The sequence below is a fragment of the Magnolia sinica genome, chromosome 7 (assembly GCF_029962835.1).
Source record: "Magnolia sinica isolate HGM2019 chromosome 7, MsV1, whole genome shotgun sequence".
In the NCBI taxonomy this organism is placed as follows: Eukaryota; Viridiplantae; Streptophyta; class Magnoliopsida; order Magnoliales; family Magnoliaceae; genus Magnolia; species Magnolia sinica.
The window spans coordinates 92822833-92840082 of NC_080579.1; the positions used below are offsets into that span (position 1 = coordinate 92822833).

General features: G+C 39.9%; 1 protein-coding gene across 1 annotated transcript; it reads left to right on the forward strand.

Annotated features, from left to right (window-relative positions):
- Positions 1-428: 428 nt before the first annotated feature.
- Positions 429-10966, forward strand: LOC131251732 (asparagine--tRNA ligase, cytoplasmic 1-like). Its single transcript, XM_058252646.1, has 6 exons — positions 429-1057; positions 4123-4713; positions 5404-5654; positions 6115-6244; positions 8600-8658; positions 10639-10966. The coding sequence occupies exons 1-6, from the start codon at positions 563-565 to the stop codon at positions 10820-10822; spliced, it is 1710 nt and encodes a 569-aa protein (XP_058108629.1). The 5' UTR covers positions 429-562; the 3' UTR covers positions 10823-10966.
- Positions 10967-17250: the final 6284 nt, after the last annotated feature.

Here is a 17250-nt window from a genome sequence, read left to right on the forward strand (position 1 = left end):
GCCATCCAACCTGTTCATGAGATTACGTAGATGAGGATGATGAGAAATTACAAATATCATTGATCAAGAACTTCTACGGCCCTAAGAGAGTTTTCAACCATGAGCGTAGTATGCTCCACATGAGCTTTGCATCTCCCACGTATTTTGGGATCATACCTAAGATGGTCTGAAAAAATGGATGGACGGCGTGGATAAAACACATATATTACGGTGGCCCCACGGACCTCTTACCAAGACAGAGTCCGTCCTGGAAGGGGTAAGAGGCAATCCGTGTCCGGGAGACACTGGATTAACAGGCCGGATCTTTTCATACCTGACAATTTGACACGTGTACCATGGGAGGGCGGCCACTCCCGCGAGTACACATCGCATTTCTCATTAGCTCATATACTGAGTTTCGGTGTATATGAATTAGGGTTTATATATCAGAAATCCCAAACCCCTCACGTTTCTTCCAAATGCAGTTCTCTCTCTGTATCTCTCTGACTCTCTGACTCTCGACCGTCACACGGCGGCCGCGTCGTCAGATTCCGGCCACGTCCATCCACCATATCCATCAGAAATGGCCGGAGAATCCCCGCCACCTATTGGCCCACTCGAATCCCAGGCCACCACATCTGATGGCGCGGATGCCGCACCGTTCGAGCGCTTCTCTCGCCGCGTCCTCATCAGGAACATCGTCTCCCGTCCAGAAGGGGGTGTCGTCCTCGCCGGCCAGAAGGTCACCGTCGGCGGGTGGGTCAAGACGGGCCGTGAGCAGGGCAGGGGATCGTTTGCCTTCCTGGAGCTCAACGATGGGTCATGCCCTGCAAACCTCCAGGTAATTGTCGATGCTTCGGTAGCGCCACTGCAGCAGCTCGTTTCAACCGGGACATGCGTGCTCGTCGAGGGCGAGCTCAAGAAGCCGCCTGAGGGGACAAAGCAGAGCGTTGAGCTGAGGGTCGAGAAGGTTCTCGAGGTGGGTCCCGTCGACCCCGTGAAATACCCGCTTCCGAAGACAAGGCTCACTCTGGAATTCTTGAGGGATCATGTTCACATGCGTCCGAGAACTAATACGGTTTGGTTTCCATTTCCACCATCTATTTTCCCTTTTTTTTCATTTTCTGAATTAGGAAGTCTACAGTTTTTAATCAAGCAGTTGCCCTGCCAGATGAACTGAAAATGCGGGGCCCACCGTGTGATGATCAGAATTTTTCCTTGGGTGGGTTCTGTCTGAAAGGGCTACCCCCAGAAACTTCCTTACTAGATGATCCTGTCTGATAGGGCTCCTGCCAAATGTGAAATTTCGATTGTGATTGCCCACAATCACCTGATAGCACCGGACCATCCACGACAGGGCCCACTGGATCAACATATTAGGTTAATGAAGGTGGGGCCCACTAGTGCACTTGTACCATTGCTGTGTCCATCCCAAAGAAGCTGATTCTTTTGATGCTCATTGTATACAAATTGTGGTATAATACCTCTTTTGGAACAAATTCTTTGTTGTGATTGGAAGACAATGTGTTTGTCTGTAAATTACACCAGCATTACTATACTTTGAGAATTTATGATTTGTGAAGCTTCACGGATTTATCAGAATTGCTATTATTATTCTTGTTCAATTGACTTGGTTGAAATGCTCTCTCCTTCATACACCTGGTGAATGTGTTTGGTGACATTGACTGTTGATCTGGTGGGCTACGAAACAAAAATCACGTCATTTTGTCAATCCAAACTCCTAATTATCATTGAGTGCGGAGCATTGCTCCTTTTTTCTTTTTCTTTTTTTTTTTTCAATTTTATGTTAATCGTCCATTTGCAAGTTAGGATGGACTTTGTCCTATAGACCGGACTTTTCGGCTGCAGCACATCCACATGGCCCTTCCTAATCAGTCATGTTCATCATCGTACACATTCGGCATGTGTGGTAGAGAAGTTTGGCTGGTGCTCCGTTGCAGTCTCTCGACTTTGGTATTTTGAGTATGGATTACTTTGTTTGTTCTTGCAAACATATAAGTAAATATGATGTGTTTAGATTATAAAGTAAAACTTCGAATGTAAAAGAGTCAAAATGGAAATAAGTAGTGTAAGCAGGCTATACCCACAGAAAAGAAAAGGAAATGAAAAAGAAGATGTGGGGCACTGATTTAATTAAACAAATGTATAATCGAGAAAAAAATGAAACATGAGTAAACAATAATATCAGTCGTTTGGGGAGTTGAAGTCAGGAGGCGGAGATGCAGTTCTAGATCTCCTTTGTGAGGGTCTTGCAGAAGGAAAACCCACCCGAGTCCCCTAATCTTTTCAAGTTTTCTCCAAAATCACAAAAGTTCTTCATTCTCAAATGATAGGCTACATCCCACTTCCATAACAATGATTGTGTTTAGAGAGGATTTCTGAAGTTGTATACAAATACATTAGGAAGCTAGTTACAGTAAGAAACTTCATTACAAATTTGAAATGGCCTACAACTAGAAAGCTATCTCTGATAAGCAAACTACTTTGAAGCAACCAATTTATCATGGGACTTCTAAAATCTTTACACACTGAAGATGCCCTAATTACCCTCGAGTAAATAAGAAAATCCTATCTTACCTTTTGCAAAGATCAGACTGCATCAGAGTGAGAAGAGGGAAACTCCTTTACATGGATGAGTGGGGGAGCGAGAGAGTTCAAATCTCTCTGTCAAATGGATAACCTTCTCTTGCTTGCGAACTTCATTGTTCCGTGAGTCATAGATACCAACATTCACCACAAACCAAACCCTGTGAAAGCAAACTACCCAAATGACTGTGGTTTGCAAAAACCAAACTGTGCTATCAGAACCACTAAAAAGCTCGTTGGATTCCTTATGTGATTGGCCCACGGTTTGTTGACCAAGGCTATCGTTTGGATGGGAGTCACCATGGATGGAGAACACCTCAAAGGATTCCTACATTTGAACATCCAAACCCTTCAATCAGTGACCTAGAAATAGACTGTTGAGAGAAAGAATCACAGCAACAGTCAACACTCAACAGGCAACAAGTCAAAGAATAAAGGATTAGAATCTTCCAATATGGTGGATTTGGGGGTATTGTTGATCCCTGGTGGGCCAATCAGATTAACAGTCTGGGTCATCGTTCAATGCTCCCTTTGTGTATGGAGTAATGTGCATCAGCAAACTATACATGTGCTGAGGCTTGGACCCATAAATTAATTTTTGGAAGCAACAAATTGATGCACATCAGGGACGAGCACTGTTACTTATATATATTTTTTTACTGAGGTGCAGGAATTCTACATGCTCGCTCACATATGGGAATAGGTACTATGAGGTTGACCTCATGGGAGTTTCTCATGAGGTCGAACTCTACAGACCCCACCGTGATGTGTGTCGGGCATCCACCCCATCAATCAGATGTACCCTTCCATGGTGGGCCATGGGCCTAAAAATCAGGCCAATCCATGCATAGGTGGGCTACACCACATATATTAGTTGAGAGTGGATGCTCACCCATTGAACCCTTATGTGGTTCAAACATCCAGCCCATCCATTGTATGTGTCCCACTTGGATGAGGGGTCACACCAAATTTCAGGCCATTCCAAACTCGGGTGGGCCCCATCAAGTGCTTTTAGATGTTAGGCATGATTACACATGATTTTCAGATGGTATGGCTCACCTGATTTCTGGGTATGGCTGATTTTTTAGATGTCCTATAACGTAGAGGGGACCCACCAAGTGCACATTGTGGATAACCAACACACCTTATGATGGGGCCCACAGAGCTCAACCTCATGTGAAGCTACCATGAGGTCAACCTCACGGCATGTGCGCGTGCACACACACACACAGATCAGGCATTGGGTGGAGGGCTCCTCTCTCAATTTGACTGACCACTTTTAATCCGTTTACTCCTCTCTCAGTTTGGCTGACCACTTTTAATCCATTTATTTTGTTTAGGAATTCACTTAAATGGGTCCTCTCTCTCTCTCTCTCTCTCTCTCTCTCTCTCTCTCTCTCTCTATCTCTCTCTCTCTCAGCTCATCATTATCTGTCAAAAAGATTTTTTTTTTGAGCCTTTGAGTGTCTGGTGTGTTTGTTCTTTATCGCCTGCAACTATATTGTCACTTAGATTTGTCCTTATGTGCATTTTCAGATATCGGCAGTTGCTAGAATCAGAAACGCACTTGCTTACGCAACTCACACCTTTTTCCAAAAGAACAGATTCCTTTATGTCCAAACTCCCATTATCACAACTAGTGATTGTGAGGGTGCAGGCGAAATGTTTCAAGTCACAACATTGTTCAGCGATGCTGAAAAGGTGGAGAAGGAGCTGAAACAGAATCCTCCTCCATCAGAAGCTGAAATAGAAGCTGCTAAGCTTCTTATTAAGGAGAAAGGAGAGGTAGTCAAAAATCTAAAATCTGCAAAAGCAAACAAAGAGGAGCTCAATGGTCCCCTATCTGAACTTGCGAAGGCCAAGGAGAATCTCTCAAGGCTGGAAGAGAGATCTAAGCTTAAACCTGGCATCCCCCAGAAGGATGGGCAGGTCGATTATTCCCAAGATTTCTTTGCCCGTCAAGCCTTTCTTACTGTATCTGGCCAACTTCAGGTTGAGACCTATGCTTGTGGCCTAAGTAGTGTTTATACTTTTGGACCAACATTTCGAGCTGAGCATTCTCACACGTCAAGGCATCTGGCGGAGTTTTGGATGGTAGAGCCCGAGATAGCATTTGCAGATTTGGAGGTACTCGAAACATGAATTTATGAAATTTTAAGTAATGGCATGTTCAGGCTTGCTGTATTCGTGATAAGATATAATTACGTAAGGTTGGAGGAATTATGCGATCCTTGACGCGAGAATATGTAAATTTTTGTGCTGAGAATTTGTGCAAATGGAGGCCATGGTTTGGTGATCCCAACCATGGATCTAACTTGGCCAAATCATTGGGCCTCAAAAATTCCCAAGATCAGAAGATCCTACAACCTCAAGGGGGCCTAAAAATGGTCTGTTCAAGACAAAATACAGCAACTATCCATGTTCAACAGAAAAAGAGGATAAAGATTGGGCGACTAGAATCCTCAATATGGGAGATTTTTGGGTATCCCTCCCATCCATGGTGGGGCATATTAGTTCAACATTTTGGATCATGTAACCATGTGCCCAACTTGTAGAAAATGTCATTCCAAGGATCATCTAATTCCTCTTGATGTTAATGTTGGTCAATCAACTCTTGCAGAAGTAGGATTGCAGTTCCCCCCTTTTTTTCTTATTCTTTTTTCATGTGATGTACTGATCTTGCATTTTCTTTTTCAGCCAATTATGGCATTCTAGAATGAATGGTAATTAATCCAGTGCTTTCCCTTGGGCCGAAACCTTGTAGTTTTTAATAAACATTTGAAGTTGGAGTCATATTGCAAGTTTGTGTATTTGCAGGATGATATGAACTGTGCGGAGGCATATGTGAAATTTCTCTGTCAATGGTTACTTGACAATTGCCTTGATGATATGGAATTCATGGTAAAAAATTTTGACAAAACGGCCATAGATCGTCTAAAGCTGGTGTCATCAACCCCCTTCATGCGTATATCGTATTCTAAAGCTGTGCAACTTCTCAAGAATGTCAAAGACAAAAAGTTTGAGAATGAGGTGGAATGGGGTATGGATTTAGCGTCTGAGCACGAGAGGTACTTGATCCTTGAGGAATGGCCTACTTGCAAGAGCCCATCTGCAAATGTGAAATGCAAGTACCCAACATATTGAAATGCATGAGAAATCTGGGTCTTTCATCATGTGGGTCTTTCAATAAATGACCCTGCCCCAAAATCTGGGAAGCCCACTCATCAGGTGAGCCACACATGTACAATTGTACATATAATGTGGGCAATCAGTTATCCTTTTTAATTGTCCATTTCCCTGTACACGTGGGAAGAATGGGCTGGGCCATTTTTGGGCTAGGGCACATCCACCATGGGGCCTGTTCGAAGAAAGGCCTGTGTCTCGTACACATGGGGTCCTTGTTTTTTGAGTTCATAGATCACCATGCTTGCAAGTAGCATCCCTCTTGAACTCTTCATCATGAATGCAAGTCTTCATTCTCCATGGTTTGTGGTTTACACCGAGGTGATGCTTTGTTCAATAATGTAGATACTTGACAGAGGTGATATATAAAAAGCCCGTCATTGTGTATAACTATCCAAAAGAAATTAAAGCATTTTACATGAGGCTCAATGACGACTCACAAACGGTGGCTGCAATGGATGTGCTTGTACCCAAGGTATGTGTGTTTTATCGAAATACTAACTATACAATACAGAAATTATGCATTTTGTTGTTCATTCATATGTGTTCATGTATTTTGGGTCAAGTCCTAGAGTAGGGATAATTGGATTTGGGCCTTGCTGTGTCCAGGTCTCATTCTTGAAGACCCGGACCCAAATCTTATCAGGCATGGGACCTAGATTTCTAGTTGGGTTCGGGTCAAATGAGAGCATTTACATAGTCGGGCCTTCTTGATGGATGGATAAGATTGACACACATGCAATGTTGTCAAAATCCTATGATTTACAATTCACAATTTACGATTTGAGTTGAATCTTAAACGGAACAATTTGAATCCCTTTTAATATGAATCCTACGTTTTATGATTTGAATCCTACAATTTACAATTCAAATGCCAATTTACGATTCAAATTATACTTGTTTTCTACTATTTTAAGCTTCACTTGGATTTCATTCTATCATTTTAAATTGGTGGGGGCTTTAAGAATCATTTACAAAAACCTTTCAAAAAAAGAAGAAGAATCGTTTAGAAACGGTAAATTATTCTGTTTTGTTCTTTATAAGAGATTAAATGATATATATTTTCTTCAATGTTAAATCGTAGAGCTTTTTTTTATTATGATTTCTTACTTCTTAATTGGTCAAACACAACATTGATGTATGACTTATTTGGAATGTTTTTATGGATGGTTATGATCATGTTGACTTATATGTATTGTGGAATGATGGTTAGAAATCAAAATATCTTTTTTCGTCGGTATACGGAATCAAATGTCACTTTTCCAATGCGATTCTACATTCAAGAAAGGTAACAAGGACATAAATTATTAAAGGATCCCAGTCTATTTTTAAGGAAATTTTCTTGAAAGACAAAAAAAAAAAAAAAGAAAGAAAGAAAGAAAGAAAAAAAATCATTTAATTTTTTAGTAATACCATGTGATGATAGTGTTAAAGTTTTTATTTTTTTTATTTATATTTTTCATATTTTTATGAAAATCATTAAAAAAAATCTTTTGATTTACGATACAATTCAACCCCTATTACAATTCGTGATACGATAACGATTTTGACAACATCGCACACATGTGCCAATTTGACACAACTTGGTGTGTAAGTGGGGTCTCTTACATGAATAGGTAAAAGGTTCTATGAGGTTGACCTTATGGGAGCTTCCCAAGTGGTCGAGTTTTGTGGGCCCGACCCTGATATGTGTTGGACATCCCCACCGTGCATTTGGTGGGTCCCCTCTAGGTTATGGATGAAAGCACTTGGTGGAGCCCACTTGAGTTTTGGATTGGTCTGAAATTTGGTGTGACCCCCCCACTTTAAGTGCAACACACACAATGGATGGGTTAGATGTGTGAACCACATCTTGGTGAGCCCTATAAACAATCAGGAAGGTTTCAAAGGGTTCGCGTCCACTCCCAACTGTTGTCTATGGTGTGGCCCACCTACAGCAGGGGTCTCTTACAGGGGTTGGCCCATGGCACACCATGGAAGGGTGCATCTAATTGATGTTGTGGATGTCCAACACACATTAAAGTGGGGCCCACAAAGCTCAACCTCATGGGAAGTTTCCATAAGGTCAACCTCATAGACCCTTTTCCTCTTTCTCTTTTATATATATATATATATATATATATATATATATATATATATATATATATATATATATATCAGCATGAAAACTAATTTGTCGAGACCTGACCTAATTCTAACTGGGTCACTAGACCTGAATATAACGGGGTTCTAAGAATGTGAGGCCTGAGCCTGACCTGATTTTTTGGCAGGTCCAAAAAGTTGGACCCAGACCCATTGAAATCGGGTTCAGTCCATTGTATGCCTGTGGGTTTGAGTACCATGGACAGCCCCTAGTAGGCATTCCTAGTGGTCACCATCATGGATGGACGACCCAGGACATTCATGTAGTGGGCACATCATGGATGGACTAGGCTTCCCATGATTCCCACCTGGGGCATTCTGGGACAGCTGCCCTGCAAATGGACAAATAAAAAGAAAGAGTGGCCAATATGCAACATAAAAGGTGTGAGGAACAGTTGGGTAGCGTCACTTCATGACTATATTTTTGGTCCATTGCCATCGCCATGGTGCCAACCAAAATCTGGATCACTGGAAAAAAAAAAAAAAAAAAAGGCCTCATGTTTAAGGAATGCTCAGTCAGCATGATAGTTTGTTTCGGACTGGCGTTTAATACCCATGTTCATTTAATGTGAGAATTACTTGGAATTTGGAAGCTTCTGAGGAGGACATATCAGAGTAGTCTATTTGATAATGATAGTGCATCTGTGCATCTGAGAAACTGTTTAAGTTCTTTTCGTTCCCTTCACAGGTTGGAGAGTTGATAGGAGGAAGCCAAAGGGAGGAGCGGTATGACGTCATTGTGAAAAGGTATTATTATCTTGTGTCTTAGCTTGATTACTTGTTATAAACAATGAATCATACAATTTAGAAAAAAAATATTGCAAATGAGAATGGACATGGTAGACTGACCTTCAGTTTCACATAAGGTTTAAGAAAATTATCATCACCCCCATGATGACTGTTATGACATTAATGGTTACTCTACCTCTTGTTATGTAATGAAAAAATGTTTTTTTTTTTGGTCACTCTACCTCTTGTTATGTAATGAAAAAATGTTTTGTTTTTTTGGTTTGGGGGGGGGGGGGGGGGGATAACTTAAATGTTTATTGGGAATGTTTGGATTGGCAGAAAACTATGGAAATCAATTTCGACAAAATGTGAAGTTTTTCCTTGTTTACGAAAACACAATTAGGTAGGGGGATCGATTTCCATTTCCATGGTTTTCCTAAAAAAACAAGTAAAACCATTTCCATAAAAAAAAAAAAAAAAAAAAAAACCCTGTTAATGAGTAAAACCATAGACCTAGATTTCCATAGTTACCAGAGATAACTCTCACTTTTTGACCGTTGACCTTTTACCATTCCGTAGAAATCATGTGCTCTGAAACAAACAACAAGTTAATGTGGATTCTTTTCTATACATTTCCCTTCTTTCTTTTTTTTTAATGTCACTTTTGGTTTTCTATATCTGCCTTTTGGTTTCTGCCGATCCAAACTTTTAAAAGGAAAAGGAAAGAGTAAAAATTCAAGGGTCAAAGAGATTTACACCTAGATGAGAATACTGGAACCAAAGATGCACTCCCAAGGCTCCTGTCATAAATAAGATAAGTATACCTTGTAACTCAAGCTTTGGTGAAAACATCTGCTTCTTCATTAGCCTCGGGGCGGACATGAGAGATCTGAAACTTAACCCTGAGCAAATGCCATGGTTTTTATCGGTGGTATTAGCAACCTCTGATGGCACTCGCCTAAAGATTTCCAATAGCGGCCCCTATTATTTTCTCAATAACAGCTATTATAGTATGGAATAAGGGCTTCTGTGTACAGAAGCTCTTTCTTAAACCATAACGGCCTGACATTATACCAATTGGATCATTGGACAAGCATCTTTTTTTTTTTTTTTTTCTTAAACCATTAGGGATGGAGTATGATGTCTTCTTTCAAGAAAAAAACAACCACTATTTTTTATGGGCTGGACATTGTCATTATCTCATTTTCCCATTCCATCCCTTTCATAACGGCCTTATAATGTTTTAACGCCAATGGACTGTTATAGGGTCATAACTCCATCCCATTGTACATCAGACATGCACGCCAATCTGAGCACCATATTGGGATGGAACATATCCCAAAAGCTACTGCTTGGACAACAACTGTCCTGGAGATTTATCAAATGGGTGCTTAAAATAAAATGGTTCAGATAGATATTTGACGGGCAGCTTGATATCATTTGGATTGTCCGATTGGGGGTTCGAGCTCATAGCTCAATGGTTCACAAGGTGCATTTCAAAATATTGAGGTCTCAGGGTCAAACCCAGCTTAAAATTTTCATAATATTTGGTGCAACCAAACACTCTTAAAAAAATAATAATGAGAAAAAGTTTTTTAAAAAAAAGAAAAAGAAAAAAAGATGCTTGTCCAATGAACCAATTGGTATAATGTCAGGCCATGTTCCATCCATAATGGGGCCCACAATTTTTAATCTTGGACAGTCCAAAAGTAGACGTTTCTGTGCCACATGCAGTGGATGGATTGAGGACCCTTGTCAACTCATACTAGCATATTATTGAGAAATGTGTTTCGGCTCATTTATATTTGGCAAAAACGTATCTTTAAAATTATTATTTTTGGCTTGGCAAAAACATGTTCTTCCTGCTAAAGCTATGATCTGGGCCCAGTTTTACTGAAGGAATTGGTCTTTGTTATGTTCTGCTGGAAATATTTTTGGCCGTAGCAGTAGGTAGGCATTTTTGTTTCTCCTAGTTGTTGACAAGCGGGTTGTCTTCAGGATACTGGAGATGGGGCTGCCTCTTGAGCCCTACGAGTGGTACCTTGATCTGCGACGCTACGGGACAGTCAAACACTGTGGGTTTGGCTTGGGGTTTGAGCGCATGGTTCTTTTCGCCACGGGCATCGACAACATTCGGGATGTGGTCCCATTCCCCAGGTACCCAGGAAGGGCAGATCTTTGATGTCTTAGCCGTTCAACCTAGCTGTGCTCCCATTTGAAATTTAATTTAGTTACTTGTATAGACAGGTATTACAACTTACATGCTCATGTTTCTTTACAAATTTCATTTGTAAGAAAGTAAATGCAGATGACGCAATTCACTCAATGCAGCGCATGTGTGGGTGACCAATCTGGGTCACTCAGGTACTATGAGAATCAGTGTTTTAAATGGCGAGCATGTAGCATAGCATTATACAAATAATAATAATAATAATAATAATAATAATGGTCATTGCCATTATAATATTGTTTTAATATATGTGGCTGCTGTGGGCCTTTGTGCTTATTAGTATTATGATATTTCTCAAATTTTTTATCGTGTTTCCTATTTTGCCTTTACATGTGGGGTTGTTCTTTGTAATTTGGCATATTTTGTTTTATAAATACAGTGGAGATTGGACATCCAACCCCCCATCGTTCCCTCTTCATTCAAAGCTTTTCTGCTTTAGATGGTATAGAGCCTGGGGGATTATTCCTAGGGTTTCTTTCTTATGTTAATGCCAATGGACTGTTATAGTGTCATAACATCATTCATTCATTGTACATCAGACATGCATGCCAGTCCAAACCCATCCAATTCTCAGCACCACATTGGATGAAACATATCCCAAAAGCCATGTTTTCGCCGGTGAAAGTAAATCGGCAGTCTATATCTAAAGGGTGAGGTTGTTAATTGTTGAGTGGTCCTCCAATGTCAAAAAAAATAAATAAATAAAAATTAAGGTTTGTAATCTCCATGTTATTGGTGTGTAGCTGGATTGCTATCTCAGCGGTTTGGTTCTACTCTTTGTATCCTTTTTTGTTTGTTTGCTTAATAAATCTTCATTATCTTTCCGAAAAAGAAAAAAAAAAACCACTGTTTGGACAACAACTATCTAATTGGTGATTCATCAAATGGCGGCTTAAAATAAAATGGTTAAAGATAAAAATTTAACAGGCTATATGATGTCATTAGGACTGCCCAATTGGTGGGTTCGCATGTAAGCTGTTTGCTACTCGTAAAATTTTAATTAAGGTCGTGCTTGGTTGGACCAAATATCATGATATTTTGCATTAAATTAGATTGACTAGTAATGAATTTTATGATATTTGGTGCAACCAAACATGACCTAAAAATAATAGGAAAAATGAGGCAAAAATTAACTATAAAGAAGAAGAAAAAGCAGAACTAGTTTAATATTGTTACTTCTATTATTTTACTATAATTGCTAAAGAGATTAACTCATTTTTGTTGAAAATAGAAAAAAGTAATAAATCATTGAAAACATTAATTGAATTTTATTTTAGTGGTGTGCAGTTCAATCCTTGGTGGCGATACCTTAAAAATAAAGATCTTTTAGTGAAATATAACTTGCAGTGTATATGTAAGCATGCAGCATAGGCTATAGAATAATTAAGCTAGCTATTTTCACGGGCTATGTAGTGTCAAAGTCAAGTTATTAACGCATATTGGAAGCTTTTTAAAACACTGATGAAAATATCCTCACCCAACAAGGAGGACCGCAGTTTCTGTGGATCCCTTGGTGTGGAGCCCACCGTGATGCATTTGCCTTCCATTCATGCTGTCCATGCATGCATTTCGACAGCTCATTTGAGGACATCATCCTAAAAATGAAGCAGATCCAAATCTCAGGTGGACGACAACACAAGAAATAAAGAAATAGTGGTGATTGTGACCATTAAAAACTTCTTGTGGGCCACAGAAGTTTTGGATCAATCTGATATTTATGCGGTACTTTCATCGTGATTTTTATGACCTTATCAACAGGTTGGATGGCAGATAAGCATTCTGGTGGATCCCAATAAGTTTTTAATGGCTCACCACTGTTTCCTATAGTGTGGTCTGCCTAAGATTTGGATCTGCTTCATTTTAAAAATAAAAATAAAAATAAAAATCATCCCTAAAATGAGCCTTCAAAACAGAAGGACGGCATGGATGTAATGCACATACATTGAGGTGGGTCCTAAAATGAGGGATCCACAGCAGCCGCGCCCAACAAAGAGCGAAAAGGAGGCTTGTTGTAGACCGTTTGGTCATCTTTCTAACCGTCCATTCATTTTCAAGCTATTCTGTGCTTGATTCCCCCCCTAATGAATGGATTTGATCTGTCCACATGTTCCATATTGGGACGTGTGCTGCTAATCACCACACCTCTCATGCTAAACGCCCTAGCACTTGCCTCTTCTAATAAATCTCACCTGGTGTATGTTAATTGAAAGCCATTATGTATCAATAATTCAAGCATTGGATTATTTATTTCAGTTGTAATGGCAACCAGCGTCAACCATAGATATCTTGCTCATTCATCTGATCTGCCACGCTGTAGATGTACTACCCCAAAAGTCTCCCAGAGAATGGAAGATCCTGATCATTGAACCTGCTCCTTTCTTTCTTTCCCATTGTTTCCTCAGTCATCCATTTACAGGTATCTGATTGAAGGGTTAGGATATTCCGGTTGTGGTGTGGCATATCAAAAGATGTAAGACATTGGCATTATGATCTTGGTGGTGGGTCCTGCGAGAGAATGAGAAGCAGAACAGAAGGGAAATATGGCCATTAATTACTATTTCAGGCCAAAATTTTGCCCAGAACAGGCCCATGGGCATTGGAAATAAACTCAAGCTAGTTCGGGTCAAGTCAATTACTCCTGGTAGGCTTGGTCCACAAGCCCAAAAGTCAAATTACTCAGGGTTCTGATCTGGGTTTTTAAAAAGCATTGATTAAAATGTCTACCTTTGAAATCTCACTGAGGCCATTGAAACCATTTATAAGGTCATTCCCACCGGGATGGACTGAAAATACAAAAAGCTTAGCCTGATGCAAAACTTTGGTGGCCATACGAATGTTTCAATGGTGGTCGTTCAATCCCCACTGTTTTTTTCTATTGTGGCCCACCTGAGTTTTTGATACGCCTGATTTTTTGTTGCATGTCCTAAAATGAGCTTGAAGAACGAATGGATGGGTTGGATTTCTTACAAACATCACAGTGGGCCCCACCTAGCTTCCCAGGCAGACACTTTCTGGAAAAGGCTTTGCAGGAAATCCATGTCCCCACTGGCGGACTGCGATTCCGTAGTGACCTCTCTAGTACCGTTAGTCGGTGCTAGTAGGCGCTCCATGGGTCCCACCATAATGCAAGTGTTTTATTCACGCACTCATTTTAGAACACGATAGAATATATGAGGCACATCTAAATTTAAGGCGGACCACACCATAGGAAATAGTAGTGATCTAATGCCCACCATTAAAAACTTCTTGGGGGCCATGAAAGTTTTGGATCAAGCTGATATATGTATTTTCTGTTCATCTAGGTCTGCATGATCTAATCATCAACAGGTTGGATGGCAAATAAACATTACAATGGGCCCTATAAACTTTTCAACATTGGGCGATCAATTGACACTATTTATGTGGTGTGGTCCACCTGAGATTTAGATATGCCTCATCTTTGTTCTCATTCCCTTAAATGAGCAGGAAAAATGGATGGACGGCTTGGATAAAACACAAGCATAATGATGGGTCCATATAGAACCAACCAGCACCGTCCTAAATAGAGGGATCACCACCGAACCCAACTCCAACACAGGCAATCCCCACGGCTAAGAAAGATTCCCTTTTCAAAATTGGTAAAACTTTAATACTTTGGAAAATTGTGATAGCTGATACATAATCACTTAGAAATTACAGATATGGCACAGAAGTAATCAAATTAAACAGTTCAAATTATGGTACTCAGTGTAAATGGGTCATGAATCCAAAATTACTGTTATTCCATCATCTAAATATCATATTGTAAACATTTATTGGACGGTTAAATGAAAAATATCCAAAGGTTCCTTTTCTATAAACAAGCATCCATGGATGAGACGCTACATAGGTTCAAATTAAGGGCATATAAGTAATTTGATCCTCATCAATAGGTTCGGAGAACGATTCGGTAAATATGAAAGTTGAAAGCATCTTTTCGGAAAATCAATAGTTCCAAGGAAGTTTCGGGTAAAATTTTTAATTAATTAATTTTTTTTTGGGTAAAATTCCCATTTCTTTTTATTAATATTATTATTTTGGTACCAGTAATGTCTACAAGGTAAGACAACCAAGAATCGAGAACCCTAGATCACTCACACACTAGTCTCCACCAGCTCTACTAACAAGCTGGAGACAACTCAATAGAAGTTTGTTGAATGTGTTTCAAAGACCAAAATAGATGAAGAGTGGAAAATTGAAGCCCATTAACTTTCGTATCTACAATTGCTGCAATATCATCAATTTTAGTATCTACTTCCCCAAGATAATTCAAAATATGGCACACTATTAACTGGCAATCTGTTAATGAGTGGAAGAATCTGCAAATGAGCCTGAATCCCCACAACGGTTTTAGTTTCTTCTCTGCTAAATATATATATTTCAATAGAGCCACATCCTCTGCAAGGTAACAAACAGCCAAGACTGAATACCATCCTGGCAAGGCCTTCCCAACGCGTCCATTGTGAAGAGAGATTTTTAATATTTTGAGCATCTCAAGAGCAGCAATGTGATTTGAACATCTCCTCAGGCTGACTACTTTTGGAATAAATCATGTTTTGATAGCAGCCTTCTTCTATCATTTCCCTGGATTTATGCCTCCAAATAATCTCCTCATCCCTAAACCAACTCTCTCCAACTTGCTATCCTACTCACTGAGTTCACCAAACAGCTGCTTCTTTCTTGTCTGGAAGTCACTGAATACTATTCTTGTTTGAGCTCTCTTTAATCTCTCTTTCGTTATCCTCAACCATGGTTCAAAAATTCATATACTTTGACTAGATATTCAGCAGGTCGGGTTGACACAAAGAATCGACTCGCTACGTAATTAAATTATAAATTAAAAACTAAGGTAATAAAATGTCAAACAGATATTTTTATACAAGTAACAAAAAAACAGAAGCCAAAAACAGCAAAATAGCAATTGACAAGCCGGTTAAGAGCGTCACCCCTTCCCCATAGGTCTAGGGTTTGAATCTTTGTCCACTTTTCCACTTTACAAGAACAAACACATTCACATTTTTCCACAACTTGGCTCAAAAAACTGAGTCAGTATGTTTCATGTCTTCAACAATTTCATGAATGTGTGCCCTGCCCAGCATTTCACCAACAAGTTTATCTGCTTCTCTTCACCAAATTAAGGAAATCTGGATGCTCCAACCACTTCTTTTTTAATTCAGATCATATGTGGACCTATGCAAGGTGAGGCGAGCTGAGAGACCTCTATAGAAATGACCATTCCCATCTGGAGTTAACCACGAAAGGCTCTAAATGATGAACTGACAGTTACTGAATGTTGGAGCACATACATGACACTACTTCCAAACGAACAATTAGTTCTTGTTGTTCAACAAAATACCCGCCCTGTGCACTTGAGAAATTGGCCTCCCGCCCTGCTTCTCATACAAGAATTATGACACTGAAGTCCATGCCTAAACACCACGAAATACCCTAGTTTGCTGGGATGCCTTTGAGCTCTGCCCAGAGGCTATCTCTAAAGCTCAGATAGTTAGGACTGTAAATATTCTCCAGACCCATAAGAAATCTCCATTTGTGCCGATGAATTTGATCGAAACTAACCAGACTCTTGACAAGGAATCAAATTTAAATGATGAACTGACAGTTACTGAATGTTGGAGCACATACATGACACTACTTCCAAACAAACAATTAGTTCTTGTTGTTCAACAAAATACCCGCCCTGTGCACTTGAGAAATTGGCCTCCCGCCCTGCTTCTCATACGAGAATTATGACACTGAAGTCCATGCCTAAACACCACAAAATACCCTGGTTTGCTGGGATGCCTTTGAGCTCTGCCCAGAGGCTGTCTCTAAAGCTCAGATAGTTAGGATAGAAAACTCTCTTAAAGTAGCATGATGACAACATAATAACTCTCTTCATTAAGTCTTTAAGGGCTAACTGTTGATTTACACTTCCCAGTCTAATGTAGAACCCAAAGAAATGCAATAAAGAAAAGAAAAGAAAGGGAAAAAAAAAAGGAACTTTGTTGCTACAATTTGGACCAGGAGTTCATAAAGCCAAATGAGAATAGGAAAAGGAAATAGCTTGGGCATTCACCCACCCAAGGGGTTAGGGAATCACTCACCCAATAAAGGATAGGCTGGGGACTCACTCACCCAACAAGAGAAGAATCACTCAACTCACAAATACAAAGCTTGTAGAAAACAACTCCAGAATACCTCTCTCATGAAAAGACTACTACATATGCAAGAGGACTTCGAGTATGATATAGTACTTCTTGATGTACCAAAGGCTGCATCACAGTCCCTCACATTCTGGGATCCAATTATTATCATCTAGCAAGCATGACCAATAGGGATGTAACTCAGGTGGGTTAGATCGG